This window comes from Rhopilema esculentum, chromosome 5 (genome assembly GCF_057945365.1).
Source record: "Rhopilema esculentum isolate cy_ngs chromosome 5, ASM5794536v1, whole genome shotgun sequence".
Lineage (NCBI taxonomy): Eukaryota > Metazoa > Cnidaria > Scyphozoa > Rhizostomeae > Rhizostomatidae > Rhopilema > Rhopilema esculentum.
The window spans coordinates 3,216,989-3,243,193 of NC_142819.1; the positions used below are offsets into that span (position 1 = coordinate 3,216,989).

General features: G+C 36.3%; 2 protein-coding genes across 2 annotated transcripts; one reads left to right on the top strand and one right to left on the bottom strand.

Annotated features, from left to right (window-relative positions):
- Nucleotides 1–674: 674 nt before the first annotated feature.
- On the top strand, nucleotides 675–9,691 carry LOC135689609 (protein smoothened.L). The gene is made up of 10 exons (XM_065206898.2): nucleotides 675–1,212; nucleotides 3,359–3,559; nucleotides 4,050–4,222; nucleotides 5,429–5,654; nucleotides 6,013–6,136; nucleotides 6,559–6,651; nucleotides 7,173–7,281; nucleotides 7,700–7,879; nucleotides 8,123–8,194; nucleotides 8,733–9,691. Exons 1-10 carry the CDS (start codon nucleotides 802–804, stop codon nucleotides 9,523–9,525), a joined length of 2,382 nt encoding a protein of 793 aa, XP_065062970.2. The 5' UTR covers nucleotides 675–801; the 3' UTR covers nucleotides 9,526–9,691.
- A 127-nt stretch (nucleotides 9,692–9,818) lies between these two features.
- On the bottom strand, nucleotides 9,819–26,141 carry LOC135689608 (trafficking protein particle complex subunit 9). The gene is made up of 21 exons (XM_065206897.2): nucleotides 25,672–26,141; nucleotides 24,585–24,936; nucleotides 23,694–24,117; nucleotides 23,018–23,089; nucleotides 22,539–22,670; nucleotides 21,815–21,887; nucleotides 21,037–21,130; nucleotides 19,983–20,144; nucleotides 19,354–19,481; nucleotides 18,584–18,669; nucleotides 17,715–17,841; nucleotides 17,152–17,347; nucleotides 16,490–16,569; nucleotides 15,656–16,012; nucleotides 14,678–14,744; nucleotides 14,094–14,151; nucleotides 13,182–13,241; nucleotides 12,587–12,680; nucleotides 11,892–11,990; nucleotides 10,702–10,832; nucleotides 9,819–10,490 (listed from the first exon to the last, which is right to left on the bottom strand). The coding sequence occupies exons 1-21, from the start codon at nucleotides 25,916–25,918 to the stop codon at nucleotides 10,155–10,157; spliced, it is 3,375 nt and encodes a 1,124-aa protein (XP_065062969.1). The 5' UTR covers nucleotides 25,919–26,141; the 3' UTR covers nucleotides 9,819–10,154.
- Nucleotides 26,142–26,205: the final 64 nt, after the last annotated feature.

Consider the following 26,205-nt stretch of genomic DNA (forward strand, 5'->3'; position numbering starts at 1 on the left):
GCAATAATGCAATTGCTAGCTTTTTGCTCAAGGGAGGTGTCCAACCCTCATTTGCCGACAAAGTGAGTGAGACAGCCCACACATGGCTAAAAGCTCTTTGTTTTTTAGTCGAAGCATTGCTCAAAATTACATTTTACATTAGCTCAGCCTCGGCCTGTTCTTAATTTGTTCTTAACTCTTGACCAAGTTTGAGGCTCATGTTCTTATCAAATTGCTCTTATAAAAAGGGATGTAATTACGAAGTTTTCTTTTCGCTCACATTTGATTGATGTCCATTCACGGCGAATAGCAATAATCTATCATTAATAATATCAGGAGTTTCGAAATCCTGTCTTCAGATACTGGGTGATCTCGTGGCATACCCTTGAGACCTAAGGCTAGAAGACTTAAGACACGCTAATATCAACATAAAACAAAAATGTAATTTGAGACACACGAGGATTCGGTAATTTTCAAGGCTTCCTTAACTTTTTGCTGGCACTAGCAGCTCTTTAAATTATTCTCTCCCAATACTTCCAAAGACGTAAGAATTAAAAGGAAGTTTCCAACGCGTCTTCGTATTGCCTTTCCACTTTTTGTCGAAAGCAATCCTAGAAATAAAAAGAGCCAACAAATATTTGTCGATTGATGACCCGTCGCTCTTGACCTTGACAATACGTTGTGATTATATCACGCTGTGAGCATATCTCAGCACCTCTTTTTCTATCTAGACACAATTTGATACGATGAAGGGAAACGTGTTGTCAAATTTCAACTAATTTACTTTGACTGAAAGCATTCGAGGCGCTGTTCAAACTAGAAATGATTTCTGGATTTATTTTGTTACTTCTTGTGTCAACATCGCCAAAAGGGATTGATTCGAAGTTTGCCCATTGTTTGAAATTAGAGAAAAAATGGTGCTTCGACAGGCAACTGCATCACAACTGGACATCCCTACCGCCATTCACGGACAATGCTAACCAAACTGAAGCAAGGCGTGAATTACAAAAATGGCAGGCATTAAAAGCCGTTCCATCATGTTGGCAAATAATAGCACCTTTTTTGTGCCATGCGTACTTTCCGAAATGTTCAAATGGCTCAATAACGTTACCTTGCAAGTCTTTATGCAACGTGGTTCGTGACAGTGCTTGTACCATGATACCATTCTTTAACGAAGGAACTTGGCCTAAGGTTTTAAACTGCGATTATTATTCGTCAACTCGTTGTACACAGGTGGGTTTCTGAAAATTAATGTTTTTCATTGATTAGATAAACAAGAATGCTAGCTACATACCGGGTTTAATAAGGCTGGGGTAAAGAAAAATTATGTCAATATTGGCAACACGAAGCAAGATACCTATAGTCTTGATTGAATACGTAAACACATCGCTAAAGGTTTGTCAATATTTCTGCAAGCAAGCTGGCTATGTGGTTTTCAAAATTTCCCCAAACAACACTTTGGCTTTAAACCTAAAAGAAAAAAAACCTTAACAACCACACGTGAAAGCTTCCAACGACGACATTGACAGTTAAAAGCGTGGATAACTGTGGGAACTCAAAACTCCATAAACATTTTATGACATAAGATAATAATTAAATACAAGTTGCCCTTCGAGGTAGATATGACAGAGTTTGATAAGCTAATGAAGGAATGATGTCATTCTAGGCCTACTCTCATTCTGATGGAGACGCGCGTCACCTTGCGGCTTTGCTTTCAAAAATAGGAATATCTAAAAATCTAAGAGACAAAAGATACAAATTGGCATCCTCGGTTGTTAATGTGATGGTGATGCAAAAATGACGGTCTTCCAGCTCACTGCAATCAAAATTTGGCAGTGTATTTATTATAAGGTATATGAACAGCGACAAAATTACTGATATTTTATTGGGAAAAAGCCTGTGCTCATGTTGTCATATCTCTGAAACATACCTGTGAAACATAGCTCTGAATTACGGGTGTGTGTGTTTGGGGTTGGAGGGGGGGGGGGGGGGGGGGTGGTGCTAGCGAGAGCCCCCATCTTTTGCCAGACGGTCATTTTTAGCGCTTTTGTCCGTAAATTTTGTTATATGTAACCAATAAATTTCTGTTTATGCAAGCCAGACTGCATTCTCTGTGTTTAGCGCGGAGAAAAAAATTTCTGGTATTCATTTGCTCAGATGCGCAGAGAATATATTTTCCTCGCATGACAAAGAATGCAAGTCTGTTTGTTAGTGTAAAGGACAAAAGTCGAATCGAAGCTACTGCTGTAGGTAAGTGTCCGTTTTAGGTAAGTGTCCGTTTTAGGTACGTGTCCGTTGTAAGTGCGTGTCCGTGGTAAATAAATGTCCGTTTAAGGTAAGTGTTCGTTGTCGGCAATGCCGTAACGGACTAAAGTTACTTTTAGTTCGAAAATTAGGGTTCCCCAGCAAAAAACTTTTCAATGTTATACTACTTTGAAGCTGGTATCCTGGATGTGATAAACGATTTAAAGGGACCCTGAGACTGCATGAAATCTCGGTCTAATTGAATGGAAGGTCTGTTGATTAGCATTTTATGTTATGTAATGGCTCTGGAAAAAGCAAACATTTTGGTTATATTGAAGCTTTTCGTTTAACGCCCTTCAGAGTATAAAACGTCAAAACACGACCGAAACTCTACGCTAGGAAATATATATACCCAGTTGTGGATCGAAATAAGCCAGTCAGAAACACGAGCACTTGACTGTTGAGGTTGCCCAATCAGTGCCGCTTGCCTATTGAGAATGTTATCAATGGAGTCCTAAGGTGAAAACGAACTCCTTTTGTCTACACAATAGCGGGTTTTTCATGTTTATATAGGGAGATTCCAAAACTGCTAGATGGAACGACGATCGAGCTTTACCAATAATCCAAAACATGTCGCCATGATAGTTTTTTGCACAATCTGGGTTTTCCACTAAAGGCTGCCCAATAGCGGAATCGCATGTTTACTTGTTGTTTTTGCAACACCGAGAACGAGGAAGGGTTTTGCTGTTTGTTTGTAATGCTGGAAGGGATAGGCTGTTTTATACTATCCTCCAATGCTTGCTTTTTTCAAAGACATTTTCAAAGGCCTTTAAGAGGAATGTGGAAAAGCCTTAGCGCATTGAAAAGTAATTCCGGAGTGCGACTTTTGGCTAAAAAAGTTAGGAAAGCCCAATGGCAAGTGAAAATCAGTCCAACTTAGAACGAACAATCTGAATACGAGGCAGTTGTAAACAGAAATTTTTATTCCATGAACCTCAATCGAGGTTATAGATTTTCGACTGAAAGATGTATTATTACTATAACGCGGGCATAAAGTCGTTCCGAGGTTTTCATGTCGATTCTACATTGTTATGGCGTTGTTTTGTGTTCATATTGCATCATTGTTCTCCTTTAGTTGAATCCAAGCAACAACCAGTCATATCGATGTCAGTATCCTTTGATAGAAACAAGTTACAAAAAGAACTGGTATAATGGAATCAAATACTGTGGGCTAGAATGTCGGAATCATCTCTATTCGAAAGAAGAACACAGACAGATTCACACAACAATTTCAGTTCTAGGATCCTTGTCCTTGATTTGCAATCTTTTCAGTGTGGTACGTATCGTGTTCGTCGAATTTCTTTCATACTTTATCTGAACCTAAGAAAATATCAAGTTCTCAGCGCCTTTTCATTCCCCTTTTTCAATACTTGGTTACGATAGAACTGAATCTAATGCAAGATGTACTTTCACTATCTTCTCCCTAACTTCTCACTTCCTTCTGCAAGCGTAATCTCCGTCTTATATTAGGCTCCGTCTATTTTGTCAAATCGTCATTCCAAACGCTGTTCAGCATTTTGTCAATATACTGGCAAGAAAGAGAAGCATTCTTTTTATTCTCCCTATTCCTAGTTGCTTTTTTTTAAACTGTTTTCATTCTCCAGTACAATCGTGAAAAATGTGCCCAACAGTATGCTTTGTCTTTCTCATAATACGTTCTCGCGAAATCCTGCTGAATCTTAAGAGAATTTGATAGGGAATTTCACACACCAAGTAGATGTTGTTACCACTGAGCGATAAATCTATGAATGTACTTGCTCTTCTAGGCAACCTTCTTGATCGATTGGAAAGCACAGAATAAATACCCTGCCAAGATTATATTTTTCATGAACCTGTGTTTTTTTGTGAGTTCCATGGGTTGGTTGTTGCAGTTTGTTGGTGACACTCGGAACAAAATAACATGTCGCCAGGATGGAACAAGGCGTATAGGAGAGCCAGGGTGAATATTCAATAAATATTAACCATCCTTAGAGCTGTATTTACATGAGAGTATTTTAATTTTAAAGCGTTAAACTTGACTTTAAAATCGGTCCAAACAGCCTGGAATTAAGTTAATGTCTTAGAAAAATTGGTGAATCCAATTTGACCTTCTTCCTTTTAAATCAATGTCGATAGTAACAACTGTACCAATTAACTATATATAAATTTGTTTTTACAGTGTCAAATATTGCAGATTAAATTTTTGTTAACTAGTTGCAGTACCCTTGCAACACTGTTGTTCATAAAACCCTCCTCTTCAGACAACTTTTCGGTACTATTTTACTCTTGCAACATTATCCGAAAGTAGGTGTATTAGAAAGAGATAATTTTCAGGATTAAAAAGCTATTGATGTGGCAATTGACGCATAATGGCAAAGGAAAAGCGTCAGTTTGTCGTCTTCTAATTTTGAAAGAACAATAACTTCCATTTAGGCCTTTAATTCTGACCGGGTTAGCGAAATCGATCAGAATGATTATTTTAATTTATAAAATGAAATGGCAAAGTTGATTAAAAAATGGCTCAATGTGGGAAGTGAAATTTTACTTAGAAGACAGAAATCTTGACAAGTTCTGACGGAAAGATTTGTATACGGATTGAAGTTTAAGGTTGAAACGGAGTGTAGTAGAAATTCTTGCGACAAACCCTTTTATACCAAAGAAAGCACCTATTTTTTACAATCTTCTATTACAACAATCTTTAAACAAAGGTATCTTTCAGATATTGTCCTATTTACTATTCACGTATATTAAGAACAGATGCGGAGGGAAAATAAACTACCAAAGTTATGTCATATTTGGACAAGTGTCGGGAAATATTTACCCCCCGTACCATATTTGGGCCACCTCGCCGGATGCCGAAGCACAGTTTGGAGTGGGGAGCTCTAGATGAATTGGCACATACTTTTAAGAAAGTTTTCCCCCAGAATCTTTGAAGCAACTACCTGAATTTCATAGTTCAACAAAAACGTGAGGAGTCATTTACCCAGACCCCCTCCCCCCCAGCTCCAGCGTGCTTGTAATATGCATGTTGAACAAACCTACTATCTACTCAACGACAATCGGAACTTAATGTATGTCTGATTTAAGTGAATTGAGTTATTTTTTACTTAATGTTTTTTATGTTATATTCTATGTATGGTAGTAACGATTCTATCTTTTCTCCTAGGAGTAATTCTGATGGTTACGGCTGGTGCTTGTTCTCCTTCATCTTGATTTACTATTTCTCATTTGCTGGTATCATGTGGTTTGTGATGCTTTCCTACGCTTGGCATAGCTCATTCAGAACTCTTGGGTCGACGCAAGATAAGCTTTCAGGAAAGAAGACCTATTTCCATGTGCTTTCTTGGATGATCCCTGTTATTTCAACCATTTTGATTCTAGTTTTGGAACAGGTACTATATCACATTAAAATGTCCTTCTTTAATGTTTGGTTTATTCCATGACAATAGAGTCGTAGAGATCGATTACAAATGTCGTGCAACCATTGATAGTATAATTTCTAGATTCAAACCAAAAATTTAATACTCTAATATATTTAGAAAACAATAGCGCACGTATTTGTCACTGAAGTGGATATCTTAGGAGGAATCAATCTCAAAGGGAACTTCTGCGATGTTTTAAAAGTTGGTTAGCAGGCGTTTAAGTTTTAAAGGGGACCTTTCCGAGTTTTTGAAGACACTTTTTAAATCATTTGAGAGCATTAAAGATTAAATTTATAAAATTTTAATGTCGATCGAACTCTATATTCAGGTCGATGGAGATTCAGTTGTCGGGATTTGTTTTGTTGGAATACAAAATCATGGAATGAGACAGGGTTTTGTTCTAGTACCGTATGGAATTTGCCTTTTAATTGGCGAAGCCTTCATGATAAGAGGTATGTTTCCATGTTAGCTAGGGCCTAAATTGAACTGCTTCTACAGAAATTCGCATGATTAAGAAATTTGATATGCAGCATATAATTAAAGCACACGAAGCACAAAGTATAGGGCCTAAAACATACTCATGTGGCACACCTTTATTAATTGAACGATCCATACTGGCTTATTGCTGTTCATGATGTTGTACTTGGATCCTTTCGTTACATAGTCTGCAGAAGAATTATCGTTTTTAATACATTGTGAGTTTCTGAACTTCTTTGCTCTGCCTGTAACTATGAATTTAAAATGTTTATCAGTTATGTAAAATAGTATTCAAGAACTTGAGATCATTTCTTGTTGGTACAGATTCCAATATCTGCTGTGTTTTGTTTTATGTATCAAACCATCGCACAATTATTAAGCGTGTAATTTTTTGTAGGGACCGTAATTTTGTTCAAAGTCAAAGGACAGAACCTAACCTTCCTAAATGGCAGGGCTTCTACCAAAATTAAAGAAACAATAATAAGGATTGGTAAGTTACCTTAAAAAGTGTGACGAAGTAGGCTTAATCTGAATCTGCCAGGAATACCTGATTTCTCTATAGATTTCTGAAAAAAGAGCTCTGAAAAAAGTACTCTTGATCAATTAGCGGAATATGATGCTTTCCTATATTACTGTATTAAACTTTCTTTCAATAAAAAAAATTGAATGATAGAGTTGAAGGTGAAAGATTTTCAAATAAAAATCGCGAATTCAAATATTCTTTGAGAGTGAACCTACATGCTGATGATCATGGGATGGTATTAATCTGAAGAGACATAGCAGTATGAATACCCACAAAAACAGCGATGTGAGCTGTGGCTATAACGAGAGAAACAACAACAAAAAGAAAAGAACAGAAGCATAATAAATGAGGTATAGCGCACCCAGGTTCCAAACTTGGTGATTCCGAAATTGTCGATTCCACACTGGTTAAAGCAAAAAACTCTAGAGAATAAGGCAACTCACCAAAAATTTATTTGCTCCGTTTCAGTGGGTTTTGTCTCCTTCCAGGTATCTTCTCGCTGCTATCTTGTGTATTTTTCATAAGTGTATTAGTCAGCCATGCTGAGGATGCAAAAAACTGGAACACTATACATAAGAGTTTGATGGAGTACGTGCGGTAAGTATCGCAATCGTTTTTTTTAAATACTTACGCATCATTTTCAACGGAAATAGTGCATTGCTGATTGCTGCTATGCTCCATTTTGTCAACATCTAAAAACTTCTTTGACAATTTGATGTGTCAAGAATCTCATATGGTTGACGTCGTCGTTTAGAAGGCTTCTTAGCTAATTATAAGTAAAATTTATTGGAAGAAAGATATTGCTTGAAGATAGACATGTTTCGAAAATTCGGAAATCAGCAAATGCGATTGGTAAGAATCAGAAAATATTAGCACAGCACTTTTTTGCTGATTGAGGTCTTTAAGGTTAAAATGGCATTTATAGGATGAAACTTTTCTGTGACTCTTATGAATTTTCGACGCTCAGTTGCAATTTTGGTGCCGTGACCCGAATTGCTTTCGTTTTCTCTCGCAGATGCAAAGCAGTGAAACTGTACTCGAAGAGTGCATCGGATTACAAATGTGTAATTAAAAGCAAACGCAGTGTTGCATTGATTCAGCTGCAGGTTATTTCGGCATTTGGTGCTGGAATCACTGTCAGCACATGGAGCTGGACTAAAGCAACCATGAGAACATGGAAGAAGGCTTGGATCAGGTATTCAGCTTATTAGAGAATTGTTTCAACATTGCCATTTGTAGTGTATATATATACAATGCTTGTTTGTAACAGTGTGCTAGAATCTTATGAATAAATGATGACATTTCCCATTAATATATTGGTAATAATACAATTGAGAATTTCATATTATTGCAAGTTTTATCGAGTCACTCGTGTTGTATGTCTCTCATCCTGGCAATCTTTTCTTGTGACAATCAAAAATCTCTTTTTAACTTTCAGATTTCGGGGATTTGATGTGAAGAAAAGAATTCAAAACAGTTTTAATGCAAGAAAAAACAAGAAGAGAATAGCGTACGTTTTTTGCTCACCTGAATCAAATAACTATTTTATTTTTATATTTTGACAGCTTCCAAGAAGTATTTTATGCGTTTATTAGAAAGATAGACAATGCAGAGCACCATTGCATAGCACATCTTTTACATAATGTCAGTATTTGAATAATAACTGAGAAGATCCAATCTTAGAACAAAAAGCAAAGGTTTTGAAACCATGCTAAAACCTTTTGTTTGAGATACAAATAGCTTCACAGGGTGTTATGCATTACGACATGAGCTACGAAAGAGACATTTTATGAATTGTAATCATTTACATGATGATTAGAGCGATGCTGACGCTCAAAATAGCAACAACTGACTAATACCCGGTTCCACTAATCATTTACCTGAACAGCAGGGTTTGTATAATGATTAAGCTTAAAGTAGTTTTGAATTTGATATTTGTAAAGGGAACAGATTTCTGCTTTATCAATCAGCTAGAAGCTTTGGTAGAAACCATAAGTCCATCTCCAAAATTCCAGTTTTTAATACAGTTGTCTGTTTTGTATTGACAGTCCTTTGGTGGAGCATGCGCTACCAGCTATTGCCTTGGCAGTCCCCTTGGGAACAAGAGCAAAACGAGGCTCTCTGGCGTCAGTTGCATCGAAACAAAGTAGCAAGTTGAAAATCTCATCTTTCATTTCTGGTTTCATCGACGAAATTCGCTCGAAAATGAAATCAGCTTCAGGTGTCAATACAAAGCAAAATAACTTTGAACTGCGGCCCAGCCCGATAGTGATAAGACCACCTGACGGGAGAAGGCGGTCTTTATTAAGTATAGAATCGATTTTAACCACTTCATCGCAAGGAAGACTGCGCTTGCGCCGGTCAAGCATGCCAACAACAGCTACAAACGGCAGTGAATTCGGCATGGCATTTGGGCATCTTTGGTCAATACAGCCACAGATTCACGTGCCAACGAAGGATCGAAACAAGGAGCAGTCACGAAACCTACGAGTAATACGACTTGGCGAAGATATGACAACCACTGGACAAAAAGATTCAAAAAATGAAAATATATCGAAAGGAAAACGAAAGAAAAAACGGCAAAGTAGAGGAAGTAGCAGGGTTGCCCCGGTCTCGAATTCAGGAACTGAAACATTGTCAATAAAAAGTGCCGCAGTAAACAGTAACTGTGGTTATTTACCGCCTTTGAAAAACGAATTACGTCAACGAAGCCCAGCAAGATTGAGTGATGCTTCTCACATAGTCCAGGGCAGACAGACTCATTCTGGTATTAAAAATGATGCAAACGAGGCACAAACGCCCTTACGTTTTTTCCATGAAACTTTTATTGGGCCTAAATAGCAAGGCTAAAATTCAATAAGAATATTCTCCGCTTCAATCAAGGATAGATGATACAAAAACAGAATACTGTAAACACATAATACTAGCTTCCATTTTTGTAAATTTTATTAAAAGAAGTATGATGGAAGTAAATTTGTCAATTTGTATATAACACATTTTCGTTAAATTTTAGAGTTGGACTTTCTAAATATCTATAATCTATCTATGTGTCCTAGTTTGGTGAATTATTGATGGATAGTCCCACCACTGACATCTACAAAAGTCTTTGTTGCTATTCCAACCAAGGCAAAAAAGGTGAAGGGAAATAAATCAATTTCTCTTTTGAACAGAGATAGAAAATCCACTTCTCAAGAACACAAAGACTGTGGATGTATCGGCATTGAATTATATACGTTCTACGCTCACCAATTTTATAAGCATCTGTGAGCATCCTTTTTTAATTGATAAATATTATTTTCGTTTTGGTTCCTATGCTAACTCCCTATACCATACAGTACCATTTAAAAGGACTCCCAGATGAATTTAACTTCACCTGCGGTAATCAAATGGGAATCGAAGGCAATTAATGTATCTAGTATATATCCGAACTAGATAAACTAGATTGTAAATAAACAACCGTCTAGGACTATCTACCCACAAATGCTAAGCGTATCTTCCACGTGGATAAGGATGCTTCTTTCCCACTTGTTAAGCAATGGCTTGTGCAGGACTTTGCGCTCGGGGCCTTCTTTGATTTCATCTGGCTTTAAAGGGGTCACAGTGCCATCAACCGATACCTGGTAGTCTTCATTGAGAAGAGGCATGCCATCTGTTGTGGATACGTTGGTCGTCACGGGACGCGATCTTTGCCTCTTCAAAGATACTGACGGGCCTGAGTCAACTTTGCATGTTATATCGACGATGTAATCACCAGCGAACAGAAATAGGAGTCCACATGAATGGTCCAAGGTTTCACCCGGAATCAGCTTTTAATAAAACGAAATCTTGATTCAAGCAGCAGAAATCGTAGATAGTTCTCTCAAGATATACAACAAAATTTAAATGCAGGGCCAACAAAGTCTATAACATCTCAAAGGCCCAAAATTTTTAATTGATAATTACGGATCTGTTTACAAATCTGGTTATTTTGTTCAAAGATTGACAAAAACAAGACTGAATTTTGGCGATGAGAATTACCTTTCGAGTGGTCTTTTCCAATGTTCCACAATGTGAAAACAAGGGCAATGGCGGTGGAACGTCGTATGCATCATCACCAACTTCTCCCTGATGCGTTCTGATTTGCAATTTCAGATCATGAAGATCAAATTCTTTAAATCAAAGAAGGATATATGTATAAGAAGAACGCTGACGAGCAAAACTCTTGAAGCTTTTCGCGAAAAAAATCTTGAGGAGGTATTATGTAAATTGAGCTTATTGCCTCACATCTGGGAAAAGCAGAGAATTGTCGTGTTTGGTGATTTGGAAGATCGTGTTTCTAGCAATAAACCTTTTTCTAAACTCTAATTGATCAAAATGAGCCGTTGATCAAAAAGCGACCAAAGCGTGTTATGTTTATGGAAAATTGTGATCACAAAGATTTCAAGCAGATAACGAACCAGGACCTTAAGTTTTGTCTGTCCATCGAGGGTGTTAATCACCGCACCCTCATTGATCCAAACAGGTCATTGCAAACGTAAGTGCGTTGATAATCAATTATATTCATTTCAAATTTCTGATTATTGATTATTAATAGAGACGTTGTCTGATCGTTGTCTGATCGATATCTCCCTGCTTAAGTCCTTTAATAAGTCTTTGGTACACCCTTTTGTTTAAGTGCTGTTTTGATAAATAAACAACATAAAGTGTAAAAGATAGACATCGTATCCCCTTTACCCAAACGAAGCTTTTGTAAACTTAACTATCTTAACCAATCGACAGGAATCTATTGAAAAAGGTTGGTAACATCATATGAAGTATTGTTTGGAGGGGGTAGGGGTGCTTTGACAATGCACGAACATTTAATTTAAAGAGGTGAGCAAAGACTTTTGGCAGGGATTGAAAGTTGTTTTGGAGAGGTTCCTAAAGAATTGTTCAACAATAACAAATTTCATGAAGAAGCCCTGAAAATCATACGAAGCAGCAATTTTTTAAAAGAAGCTGTTGCTTGATAATTTGCAAAAACCAACGGCCTTTATTTTTGTGTTTGTTGCAATTAAAATATCATTGTTCCTGTCATTATGAAGTATTTCATTTTAAAGTATTCATTGCGTTTTACGTCATAACGTTCTGCATCTTACAATAATCGTCCGTTTCAATCCATTAATAGCCTTCGACTTTAGGAAAAAAAATTATTTATATTAAAATGAAAAGAAGAAGCATCTTCTTACCATGCGCATTCATAAGTTGGATATGCAAATGTGTCATTTGACCAACAAACGTTGACACTTTATCGCCTTCTTGAAGCAAAGAATTGTTCACCGATATTCCTGTACGAAGTTGCAAAGATAGTAAAAAAAGGAGACCAAAATACAATACAGTCTTACCAGGATAGATAGATGATTTATGATTAAAATTAAAAAATTCAACGGGCGAAACAAAGAAGCAGCTAATAGTTTACCAAAAAAGTAAGCAAAATTTAATCAACAGAACAAAGAAAACACTTGCATATGGGTAATGGAAACCAAACCAAAGCCATGGCAAGAAAGAGCGTATCTTTTTTTGATATAGAAAAATTGTGATGAAATCTCAATATGGTATTAAACAATCTAAACATATCTAGTTATAATTAGCAGATACCAAAGTTGAAAATTATTTTGTAACACAGTTATTTTGATATTCACAAATACCATGCATCTATTAGTGGTAGCAGCTAGGCCGTATCAGCAGAATCATGCCATGACTCAAACTAGATGAAGCTCTACAATGTTAGCAATTAGTGATCATACTGAATGCTCTAGGCCAACGAAAATCGTCAGTCCAACTGGTCCATTAAAATGACAAGAGCCCATTGCTGAAAGTTTTTATGACTGTGAAAACTAGTATAAATAACATGCTCCTTCTTCGCTCGGAAGGAAATGCTTACTCATTTCGAGGTGGCGTGGTTTCAAAACATTCACCATTTCCGCTGTGCAATCGATGTCTGCTAAAAATGTGGTGCCACTGTACCGACTGTCAGACTGACATAAAAGATTAAGAAAAATAATATTGTTTGCGTGAGCAGCATTCTTTATTTAATAAAATAGAAGAGCTGGCCTTGTTTTCTTTACTGCTAATACTGCAGTAAAATTTTTAATAATCACAAATAAATTTTTATAAACTAAATCCACAAAGAAGTAAAAGACAGCAATGGTGAACGATTAAGGTCAAGAGTAACAGTAATTTTGTCGATCACTGTTAATAGCATGAATCAATCAAATGATAGTTGAAGTAAAATCGGAAGAAATGCATTCACTTATAATGAAACCAACCCCGAGAGTCATCCCTTAAATCATAGATGAAGGCAGCTTTTTGAAAGTAAGGGTAAGAGAGGAGGTGCAAATAAAGACAAAAAGGGGATAGGGTGGACATCATTTTTTAGGGAGTTAAAATATTGAAGTAAAGGTAAGTCTAGACAAGCTGTAGATGAGAGACGTCATTAATTGTGGATTTGATTTTTGCAAATAAACAACAAAGGATACGAGATTCCAACATATCTTGACAGCATCTTTCACTGCTTTACTGTAAACTTTCTCGATTTTCTAAAAAGGAATGCGTTATTGTTAACAAAAAGTAGATCTATAGGTCATAATTGCTCAATATTGGATTATATCTTTTATGGCTTCAGGGACTTATCGCATGGCCTAAATGGCTCGAGTGAGACTTCTATTTTCAATTAAAAGTCTTCAGCTTTCAAAGTAACCAAAGAGAAATAGCAAAATACTTTCCAAAACGATTGACCCGGAATGTCAATGGTTACAGGAAAAACAAAAGTTGTGTTAGTGTTGTCAGACTGCTCAAGACTAACGACATAAATCCAGGTTTTCGACCTAGGAACGAAGTTAAAAAATTAAAATTTTTACGTATAAAAGTAGGTTAGCATAAAACTCTTCGTGACAAATATCTGAAGTTAGAAGAGATATTTTCTTATTAAGATAAAGCAAGAAACAGAAACAGTCTTTGCGTCTATGAATGGGATCAGTCCCAAGTATTTCTTTATTTATCGCAACTTTATGAATTATCACCATCATCGACAAAAGAGGGCTTTTTAGCCTTTTGCCGATAAAAATGGTGAAACGACTTGGAAATATCTGCTGCTTGGAAAGACAAATCATAATAGCACTGACCATTGTAGAAATAACAGCATATAGTACTTGTGTTACATGAGTAACTCATAGTAACTAGTTGTGTGATGATCGTAATAGGCCCACAATACTCAAACATTAAGACTTCAAACCGTAAAATTTTCCTAAAGCTCTATTTTACACTGAGAAAAGTGTAGTGGTAAAACATTACATACATGCAGCTGACCTGGCATTATCAGCAAGAAATTTAGCTCATAAAGCAAAACTTTAAGTTCACAAAGCAGACAGTGAGTCAAATATGATAATTACCTCATTCATTCGCAAGTTTGGGAGAAAAAGGAGACATCTGGGAAAATGAACTCCAATTCTACAGCAAAGAGAATTCGATTATTGTAACATCGACAGAATCAAAATGCAAGAATAAATCAAATGAATTGTTGTGATTTAAGAAGCTTTTCCTGGGCTTCAGAAAACAAAGTAAATTCAAGTTTCAACAAGGAGCTGGAAATGTCTGATAATTGTATTTTGCATGTAGCTTACAATTACACAGTAAAACTCGTAGTTACACTATGAAACTGGTAGTTACACAGTGAAACTCGTAGTTACACCGTGAAACTCGTAGCTACACCGTTAAACTCGTAGTTACAGAATGAAACTCGTAGTTACATCATGAAACTCGTAGTTACAGAATGAAACTCGTAGTTACAGAGTGAAACTCGTAGTTACAGAATGAAACTCGTAGTTACACCGTGAAACTAATAGCTAACCCATGAAACCATTATATTAGGTCAATTTAGCCAACCTGTGCAATGAGCAAAGACAGATTGATAATGAGTGCTTAAAGCCAGCCTATATAAAAATTGAGCCCATCAAAAACAAATGAACAATCGTACGTTTTTCGGCCTTTGGCCTGCATGAATGTCTCTGTTTTATGGGGACAATTCAGTCCTGGCTTGATGTCTGCAAAAATAGAATACTCGGTTACGTACTTTATCATTGACGAAATCGCTTAAGGCTTTGCATTTGGTGGGGAAAAAAGTACACAGATATGACCTTTTTTTATAAGGTAGAAAAGAAATCAAACACCAAGATTTTAATGGCAACAAGTTACAAAGAAGTGGGAATGCTATGAAATAGTGTCTATAAAATGTATGTTTGTTTTTGCGGTGATCCTGAAAAGAACATCACCAACTGCAAAGAAGAAGGGTTATGTTACAGTAAGAGGCTAGTGAGGAGAGCACAAAATTATAAGTCGTATAAGTAAGTAATTGAACATGTGGTACTGAGAATGGCCTTGATAGCAGTTAGCAATACGGGAATTTTAATCGGACAGTTTAACACTTTCGAACATATATTCGGAAAGATATACATTGGAGGTACGTTAAGAGAGCTTCACTGATGCATATAAGCCTCCAAGCGCTTTAAACAAAGGTGTTCGATAGAATTCTAAATAATGTATAGCCACACTTTGGAGATTGCAATGAGTTGATTCAACCCTTAGGTAAAATACAAACTCTTGAACTCCTGACTGCGTTACAATTGTGCTAATGTCTGACCCAAATAAACCGCACTGGCATCTAAGATAATCAAAATGCACCAGTAGTCTATTGTTGTAGCCCCCAAGTTTTCCCTGGATCCACCCTACTAATACTTACCACCAAACATAAGAAAAGGCAGGTAATTACGATGGTAAGCGTCACTCTATCTTCATGGTAAGCGTGACAAATTACACTTGCATATCACTAACAATGTATCACCAGATTTGCCAAGATATTAGATATAATTTGCCCACTGCAGGAGAGAAAATTTCTTCACCCGAATTCAAAAGGTTAGATAACATAAAAAACGAAAATATCATTCTTAGTACATACCCTCTGTTTCGACGACACTTGTTTCAATCATCATATCGATCGATGCATGATTTTGAACGTCGAAGCACAAACAGCAACAGCATGGATGCTTGTCAATCTCGTATACATCATAATTGCTGATTGAAAGTGAGGGCATCACTTTTATGTCGACAACAAGGGAGATTTCCCTGCCAAAACCGGCACTTGAATCATCATCACCGGTGTAGAAAAATGTCAATGTTGACTGTATCTTTTCAGCAAATGGCTGAATTTTCCATGCTTCTTCACTCATCAACTGGATGTGCAGCTCGGCAGACTGGCCGGCTTCCAAAGGGACAATAGACTGAAGAGCATTTTCATCAAAAGAGGGAACTTTCTCTAGAGGAGAAAAACGGAACATTGAGAGTAACTACGATGAAATCACAATGAAAGTTTTATAGGCTGAGGGATAAGATGTTTTTCAACTTAAAAAGAACCTCAGAGACAGAAGTCTAGTACTCGGTATAATGTACATGAAAATTCCAGAGAAAACTTGTGTTACATCTCCAAACACTGTACGACTAAAATGATGAACAAATCACGAGCGCACAGAGATATTCTAAATATTTAATTAATGCCATCCAAGCCAAATTATTTGTCAAGATAGGAATCTTAGCGTGAGGAAATAATCTTTTCAAACAGAGGATTTTCCAGAGTTTCTTATCTTTCTTAACAGTTAAAAAGTTTATTCTCCTCTACTTTCTTTTATTCTCTAGTTATTTCCCTCTTAGCAAGGCTCCTTTAGATATGGTAAAGTAATTTGAAATTGGAGTATACAATATAAGAAGGACATTTTGAACAGATGGCAAAACAAACCAGTCGCTTTCTTGATTTTTGTTGAAATGCTTCTAATTGGGATTTTGCCAATGTTCTCGATCGTAACTGTCGTTGGCGTACTGTGAAGAAAGAAAGTATTTCGATTGACGTATTAACTACTGCGTCATATGACATAAGGTGCATGACGTAAGGATGACGTATGACGAAATAAATTAAAGGACTTAAGTGAGAGGAGAAGGGGAGTTGAAATGGTATCCCAATGAGAAAAATTGGCACAGCTGGTACTAACAAAGACAGTAGTCAGTAGAACACTTGAAAAGAATTGGAGTTGTATGTAATTGATAACTAAGAAAAAATATAAATTTAATTTTAAAATAGCACAGAAAAGCGGAAACATGCCAGTATGAAACATGTCAGGTTGGATAAAGTGAAGTCCAAATAAGTTGCTTGTTGAAAATTGATATTAACTACTTCCCTTAAAGTGAGAATACTCCTTATGAATAGAAGAATGAGGAGCATGTTCGTTAGAGGTCATTTCACCATAGCGGTTACTTGAGATGAAAAGTTACCCCATATGCAGCAACCGCCCTTCCACCAAGAGTATATACTGCAATCTGTGTACCAGACTATATGGGTCAACAAGATATTAGCTTCTTTGAAAATATGACATTATAAGTGGGAAAATAAGAAGAAACAACTACCTGTGCCCCCTGTATGATGATAATGACGTAAAAAGGGTCTGGTAATGCTCGTCCTCAGTGTTCGTTGGATTTTGAAACGAAGCAGTTTGCAGGGTGCTGCTTAATCGCATCAAGGGTAAGCTCGGGGCAACCTTCACTGTGATTGGCTCATCTAACAATACCATGTTTTCAATACCGAATACGTCGACTTTGTAGCCTGCAAAACAAGACCCAAGGTAATGGACCGATCTCATTATTACGTCACAGTTGTTTCGAACATGTGTTGCCACGGTTTGAAAGGCTTTTGATGACGCAGTCAGAACAGCAGAACAACATCTGCATTTGTGACACATGGAAAAACAGAAGAAGTCAAATCTTTTTAAATAAACGCAAAAAATAACGAAATAGTGTCACTTAGGAACTTGAAAATATCAAGTTCAATATTTGATTTCAATTGATGTTGTGGGAAACATTAGTGCAGATCCAAAAGCTATGTAAATTATATCATTACCAGTGAAATTATTATATTTGGCGTCAGCTATCGGAAGAGCCAATATTGTAACGAAATTCTTGACCAGGCCTACCTTTAATTATAAGGTTGCCCGGCGTATGTGGAATCCCAAGGAGCATAAACGGGAAGGAACCTGACTCTGCTGGCAGTGCAAGGGTTGCTGGGAAGGCCTCAAACTGAATTCCTTCAGTGACAAGAATCTGTTGAAAGGAAGGCAGAAAATTATTATTTATCGTCATAAAGACTCTTAGTTGGGTGTAGATATCTAAGTAAAATTGCGCAATTTCAATGAATGTAATCTTCAGAGATAAATATATATGCTTTGTTACATGAAGAAGAGGTGTTACCGCAAAGAGGTTAGCCTGCACAGTACAACAATATAAGTCGGCACGTAGCTGGATATTTTGAAAACACAGATGTTTTCTGTAATACGCAGCTTTTTCATGTTTACATGTATTAGCTTTGGTGACTTGAAAAAGACCAATATCAGAAAAAGGCATGCTCAAATTGCATAGCACTCCCTCGGTTACGGCAATGATCCCTGAAGATTAGTTAATGTCTCGATATCTGCAACGTAGGCTTAAAAAGCATCGTTTTCCCTGTCCATACGAGGACAAGAGCACAGCCAATTTTGAAAAAATCCACTTTCATAGCATTCAAAAAGAACGTAGACGTTCATCTCCCGGGGAGGGGGCAGTTGATTTGGTTACACTAAAGTGTACAATTGTGTTCAAGGTAAGGAGAAGCGATTGCTAATGAATTCTAATTTTACAGACTAATCGGATACTGAAACAGCCAAGGATGAATAAAACAAGACAAGTTGTGATGCTTCATGTAATCTTCCCTGAGCCACGGTGCTTCTTCACTTCATCTTTTGGATTATGTAACTGTGTGTGGTAATATTTGAATGGGATATGGTGATTGCGTATTCGCTAAATTTACCATTTGCTTGACTTTGATCTCAGCGGGCAAAGGATTGTCAACAGTCATTCCAACCTCAACAACATCGCCGCAAACCCACAAAACCTCTGAAAGCAAAAAAAGTTTAACGCAAAACAGGAAACATATATATTACTGTCATTAATACAACAATACTCTGATGCTGAAAAACTTTCCTTACGAAATATTAACAAAAAACAAAGAGTTCTCTGAAGCTGGATCACCATCAAAGTTAATGTTAAAAAATACTAAATTTGTTTTTTTAATCGTCTATTTCATAAAAAAAGGTTTGCCAGCTGGAAATTCATTTCATAAATCAGTCTTGGTCAATCAAAGACGGAGCGTTGGGGGGCATCTGGGGCACCAATGAGTGAAGGCTATGGAAGGACGGGGGTGAGAACCCCCCAAAAGTGGGTGGATAACTGCCCTTTGGAGTCAAATGTTGTCATAAGCTTTGTGTGTTGGTCCCCAACTCTAAAAAAACTGGTATCGTCCCTCGGGAAACCAGGTGATCATACCACTTAGATTGTAAAGTTTCGCTTCAAATCTAAGATCAAGTTGAAGATCAATCAAGAAGAAGAAGTTCAATTATCAAAGCCAAAAACAATTCATCTCCAGCATCTCCTGTTGAAGTTAATGAATAACTCAGTTTAATTTTAGAGAATTAAGTATGGTGTCACGTCTTTGGCCCGTAGTTGTGAATGTCTCAAATGACAACAAATAACAAAAAGTTTGATTGATTAAGCTGATCAACTTGAAAATACATAGCTCACCTTCAATAACTTTTTTCTTTTTTGCTTGGAAGGACAAAGATGAAAATATAAACGGACCCCCCTGCTCGGGTTCCAGTTGTTGCTTTTTGGGCTTTAAATGATTGGCTAATGGTCTTGGTTGGAAGTTTCTGAAGACAAAAGCAATGGGGGGTGAAAGAAGTAAAAGCATTAAGAGGAATACACTGTGAAATTCCAATTGCCCAAAGCCTTTGGTTAAATTGTTCATTTATTATTGAAATAAATTTGAGTATTAAAGCTAGTCGGTTGATAAGGTAGGGAACTTATCTTCTCTCAAGAATAGACAAACATGTTTGTTCGCCATTGAGAAAGTCCGGCACTTGTCGTTATACAACACCAATTTCATCTGTCTCAAATCATTACCGAACTGTCAAAGGCCTTAAAATAAGTCGTTGAGGAGGGGGAAATGGGAAACTTGTAAGGCCTTACCTTATCATGAAAATTTTTAATATTGGTTCATAGAAAGAAAATTGGTATAGCAGAAATAAACCTTGATTTGATATTGAGATAGCGTCAAAATAAACCTTTTAAAACCAAAAAGGTTGCAGTACTAAACTTTGATCTCAAGATTGCATAAATCGTTAATTCAGATGCTATTATTCAAGAGTCACCTCACGATTGGCAATGACCGTATCATTTCAATATCATCAACTTTATTTGTTGCTCTTTGCTCTTCAGCCTTTGCGGAGCAGTCTTCCAAACGATTTATCAAATCAGCTTTTCGATTTTCAAGAATAATCCCACTGTAGTTTTCCAAAATATAGCATAACAGCCTGAATTTAATGACAGAATTTATGTTATATTGATAAAACACATCTAGTACTTGTTTGACATCAATAGGTCTTTGGAAATCACACCAACGACCTATCTAGACAAACAAATAACTTGCACTTTGAAAATAGTTCATATGCTTCAGATATGCATTTGTAAATTCATTCATTCGTTAAATTCAAACCCCAGCCTGAACATTTCCAAAGGACTTTTTCACTCGCTAGCCATCAAGAGAGTCATTTAGGCAGTCATCTAGACATCTTTACCAAATTTCACCCGTAAAAATGAGTTAAAGATTTACTCAAAGAACTTTTAAATGAAGCATGTTGATTTCCCATTTAATGTTACTTGCTACTTGAAGGTAGCTGTATATTCTCCACAAAATACCAAGTTTAATTTATAACGTCTCTGAAGATTTCTACAATCATCAAATTAACTAAAAACATTAGTACCATAAAATAATAGACTTTTAGTACAGGGGGTGCTCTCTCCTCGATTAGTTTATCTATTGAGAGAGCTCCTCCTTAAGAAATTCCATACCTACAAACTTCCTCTAAATTAGTTTAGTTCTTTTTGTATGTATACTTTGATATTATTTGTTGTTGTTAATGTAGTTTTGTACTTGTTGTTAGCTGGAATTTGTATGTTGGAATTTTTAAAATGAAAAACTTGAACTTGAACTAGAAGCCCAAATATGCAAGCCCTTACACTGTCTTAAGAAAACTTTCAATTTTCATTACATGTCCTTATCTCTGGTTTTTCTTAGAAATTCAAATATAGTTGCTTCTCTGTAACTTTGAGCAAGGGACAAAGTCCCTAATGCTTCAGACCCTAGCAGACATTGTTGTTCATGAAAATTTCAAGCATAATAAAGAAATATACTAATTACAGTACCTTACGCAATTCATTGTATCACCAAGCCGATTGGATACATGCAACATATCCAGAAGCAGTTTTAACTGGATAGCAGACCATCCACATTGGGTGCCTGAAAAAATTGTCAATAATAAGAAAAATATCAAACAGCTGAGGAACGATGCTGAAATTCCAGAAAGGCAACCTGAAACTGTTGGTACCAGGTTTGTTAACTTTATAGTGCTCTACAGTGTTATGTATAACTGGAAAACCTATTCATCAGACTCTCTGATGAATTTAAAGTAAGAGAGAATGGCCCCTCCAGAGGGTGAGAATAAGGGTTAACCCATAAACCTATACTACACATTACTGTTAACTTAACATTTCAGTCCCACTTGTTCTTTTCTTGAAAGTACTTGCACAACAAAAGAAACAGGCAGGCTGCATTCCTATGGTTTTAAACCATTCATAAGTGTACTTATTCTATCAGATTGCTATTAATGCTACTCAAAAACATTAACCAAGATACAACTTCAAGCCTTACTATAACCTCTAGAAAAAACGCAATATAACGCCCTTTCTACTATTCCAGACCACCCAACTCCGAACACTACACACTTCCCTCACCCCTTAACAATGTTGACTAGGAAATTTTTATTTGTATTTGCCTGCACAATACAACTTAACACGTCAAAAAGCTTACTTACAAAGTATTAGAAAAAAACCAACATTCTTTCAGGGGAGGGGAGAGTATGCGAATTCAAGCAAAGTTTCTGAAGTGTTTTGGCAAGGACTTTTATCCACTGTAATTACTCACCCTGTTTTGGTCTTGCATGTGTCTTCAGATCAAGGAAGTACCCACTTGCAGTTTTGTTCAATGCACCATTGGCCTTTGTAATTGAAACAAGAAATGATAACAAAACGGAAAATTTTCAATGTTAGACAAAACTTGTAAAAATAAATTTCTAGCTTAAGAATAGAAATCAATTATGAATGTAAGAAGTGTAACAATGTAGAATTTCGAGAAGAGAAGACATTTGTCAAAAAGGGTTTATTTTGATGTGCAGTTATAGCTTGCTGTGCAATGGTAAATCTTAACTCTGCTTTGTTTAAATAAGTGTTTTTGAAATGATCATAATAATGTAGAACACAATAAATCTGACCATTGCCTTTGCAAATGCAACAGCATAAATACATTCAGATCTAGAAAGTCAGCTGTCAGCTTTCTGTTTGGAGCTTTACAAGACAAAAAGCTGTTTGAAGTTACAAAATAGATGATTCCACGTTTATGAAAAGTCTGATAAACACAATCACATAAATTCTTATATTTTCAGTGGCTCCACCTATAGGTCTATCAACAAAAGGATATTTTATCAACCAAAGAAATCATTATAAAGCTTTCTGGTGCATAACAGGTGTGCGATCAGGAAGCCTTTTAAGTACCACAGAATGTAATTGAAATCAGGTTTACATTACTCAGGCTCCACCATCACACCAGACTTTTGGGCAAATCAGGTGCACAGAAAACAATTTAAACTTACATATCTAAGCATGCCTATGTTTGCATTGGTCTGCTTGAAAGCATGATGAGCAGCTCTTCTTCTGAAAAATGCTGCTTTCCTTTTAAGGTTGATTTGGTCAAAGAGGGAGGCCAGCACTTGACACAAGTCGATCTAAAAACGAGAAATGTAAGCAGCATTTATAAATTAACCTGGTGATTTAGATCAGGTATACAATAGCTGATTTTTATAGAAGCATACAAGTATCGTATTTTCTTAGCAGCTGATACTCATCAATTTTAATTGAAGTTCAGCACATTTTGAGAAATTTAATGACATTCATTTAAAAATCATATGCAACACAAACAAAATGAATCTCAATTTCTGTATGTTTCCAGTTCTCTATTCCTGTTGGACTTGTGACTTACTCAATTAACTTTTTAGGATGGAATTTGACTACTTCTCTGATATGAAAACATGAAAATGATCATTGACCAATCTTGGGAATACCAAAAAATTACCCTTTCAGAATCATTGTAACCAAGATGCAAGCTCAGCAGACATTGAATGACTTGACATCCTTCTAAAACTTTCTGCAAGAGAACAAAATATTTTGGGGTATTGATTTAGTGATAAAATCATTTAAAACATTTCCTAATTACCCCTTGTTAAATTGGCAAGCAGAGGGCAGATAGACAAAACCATTACTCAGGGCCATGGGGAAAAGAACATTCTGCAGCTAAATCTAATGTTATAAGGATAGCATAGCTAGGCTTACTTTGGAAGTGCTTCTTCATATTTTAGCAATTGGCTCCATTCATCCTCCTTACAAATAAACCCAAGGTTTGGCAAGTCTCAATTTATTTCCTGGTTGGGGAAAGGATTAAATAATTCCTAGTCAGACAGGGGAAAGGGATGGGATAAATCATGACTTTTCTTTAGCTAAGCTCTATGCTTATGATTCATAATAAGGCAAAATCATAAGAAGTCATTTTTCCATACATAAGGTAGAATCCAAATGAAAAGCTTTGTTTGTGATACATTTTACAGTGCTCTCGATAACTGTGTTATGAAAAACATACTGACAAAGAAATTTTTATATAATACACACTTACTTACCACATAAATCTGTTATAAACATGAAAACAGAAACAATCATGAAAATAAGCTCATCTTGTACAAAAGAAAAATAAATACCTTCATGTCTAGCAGCAGTCTTATGAACTTCAAATGTGCCTCCATCTCAATATGACCTGTTTGAAACCTCCTATAGCAAGAAAGAACTTCACTGTATTTTGCAATAATCTCATCATCAGTCAATGGAACATAAACTTTGCTCTTGTCATCTTCAAGATTCAGATCTCCCTGAGATGCACTGCTGTTGCCAGAGCTTTGAAGAGTGAATTTTGAATCCATTGATGGTACTTCAACTTTTGTCATAAGAAGACTTGCTGCACAAAGTCCCTCAATAGCTGCACCCATCCAAAGGTGATCTGCTACAGCTCTGAGATTTTCTGATGAGTGAGCATACTGAATCAGTGCTTCTTGGTACATACCGGATAGGAGGCAAAAATCAGCTAATAACTTTCTGTTTCTGCCCAGAACCTTTCTTTTCATTATTCTAAACAAGGAAAGAGGCAAAAAAAAATATTAAGGTTACCCATCAAGAGCTGCTCTTGTCTGAGATTATTTATCCACACCAAAAAATTAGTAACTATGCCCTTTCTAAAAGCAGAGCCCAATGAGATTTCATAGCATACAAGGGCTCCACTTTTTCTTCAGCAACAGCCGCCTCTGTTAAAAATTTGTGATGACATGCTGATAAGATAAAAATTACCCTTAAAGAACTGATTTTAATGAATTGGACTTAATGAATATGCATTAAAACAACCGTTTAAGAAAAATGGTACCTCTTTATTTGAAGTTCCCTTTTTCCAAAGCTCCTTTACAGAGGGCAACTGTAGTTTATTACTATCTATCTTTGTTACTGAAATGTTTTACCAAGAGGCGATGGCATTGTTTCTAATGCACTTTGGACACTAAACTTTGTTAAATTCTTAACTTAATGTATCCATCTTCAACACAAACCTTGTATCAAAATCATTGACTGCTTGCTCTTGCTCAATTGGGGCAATAGGCATTTCCATTTTTTCTAGCTTCTCATTGCTTTTCTCAATTCTTTTAGATTCCAAGACAACAAATAGTGAAGACATAAAATCATGCATAAATTCTGCAAACTCTGCACTCTGTCCATCATCAGAATCTTCAAGGAATATAAAGTTTTGATTTGAGGGACCAGCTGGCTTTTCTGAGCAAAGTACAATGCACCTTGAGTCAAAGAGAACAGTTTCATATTGCAACTTTATGTTTGCAAATCTGTGCATAATTTTATCCATGTCTTTTGAATGCAAACTTGGATCTGGTGAAAGCCTTGCAAACCCTATGCCAAAAAGAAGGAAATAGTGATTAGATAGAAAGAGCAGTGTAACAAGATAAATAATTCTGTAATTGTGATAATAATTATTAAAAAATTTCTCTTATATAGCTGTGCAGCTGGCCCCAAGATCCATGTTAAATAATGGGACTATCTATTGTGTAAAATAATAAGTAAAAGGCATTTCATCTCGACTGAAAGTATTTATGGGAAACAACTCTAAAATTACCTAAAAATATGTAAGCAGGAGTAAATATTGCCCAGTGTCCAAAAATCCTTCACCCTATGAAGTTCCTTTGAAGTTCCTTAACTGTGTTTGAAATTTTAATGTTCCCTTGAAGTTACTTCACTGTGTTTGAAATTTAAAAGTTCCTGGTTTTTTCCAATTTGTAGGTCTTAACATGCTAGGTTTTATCACAACGGATCCCTATCGCTGCTCTCTTGAGCCACCTCTAAGCAGATTAACTAAATAATAGTATTTTTGATCAGATTAATTAACAAGTGCAGCAGCGCTTACAACATTAAATTTTATAAGTTTTTATATACATTAAGAAAAATGCACAATCTCTCAGCCTTGCACCAGATGTAAGCTTAAAATGTTGCTAATTTCTTTTACTTTATTAAAGAATCAGATTACAGCAGAAAATGGGCATTTCACATCTATATGTCCTAGTTTCCTGCCGTTTCTAGGGTTATCACTCGTCTATGTCTTAATAACATAAGAAAAATGACTTATCTTACCAAGAAGTCCGACAGGTCTTCTATGAATCTGCATTTTGCCCCAGTCCATATGTTCTCTCGGGAATCCTTTGTGAAATTTGAATCGTATGATTCTGTTGCTGTCATTTTGGGTCTTAGCAAATTGATAACAGCCGAGCTTTTCATTAACGGAGCCCAAATCTTGGTCAGTTGCGTTATAAAATGGCCTGACGATTACAAATATCTGAGAATGGTCGACAAGGTTGGGTCGGAATTGATATCTGATCATGTTGCGGCCTATTATTGCATCCAAATCCTCCAAAAATATACCTGTTTATTGCATAAATACTGGCTTCAATAAACAATTTATGACCAACGATACTCTGTGCTGCCTTTCTACTTTGCAATTCCACTATTTACATCTTGTTAGAAGTCTATTTCAGCCTTGCTGCACATAGAATCAGATTTGTTGTTCCGCCATATTTACCTGATGAATGAGATCGAGATTTATTTTTGCTTCCTCGTATGAACAATACTAAACAAGCCTCGTTCCCGCTAAAATACCGTAAGTCCCCG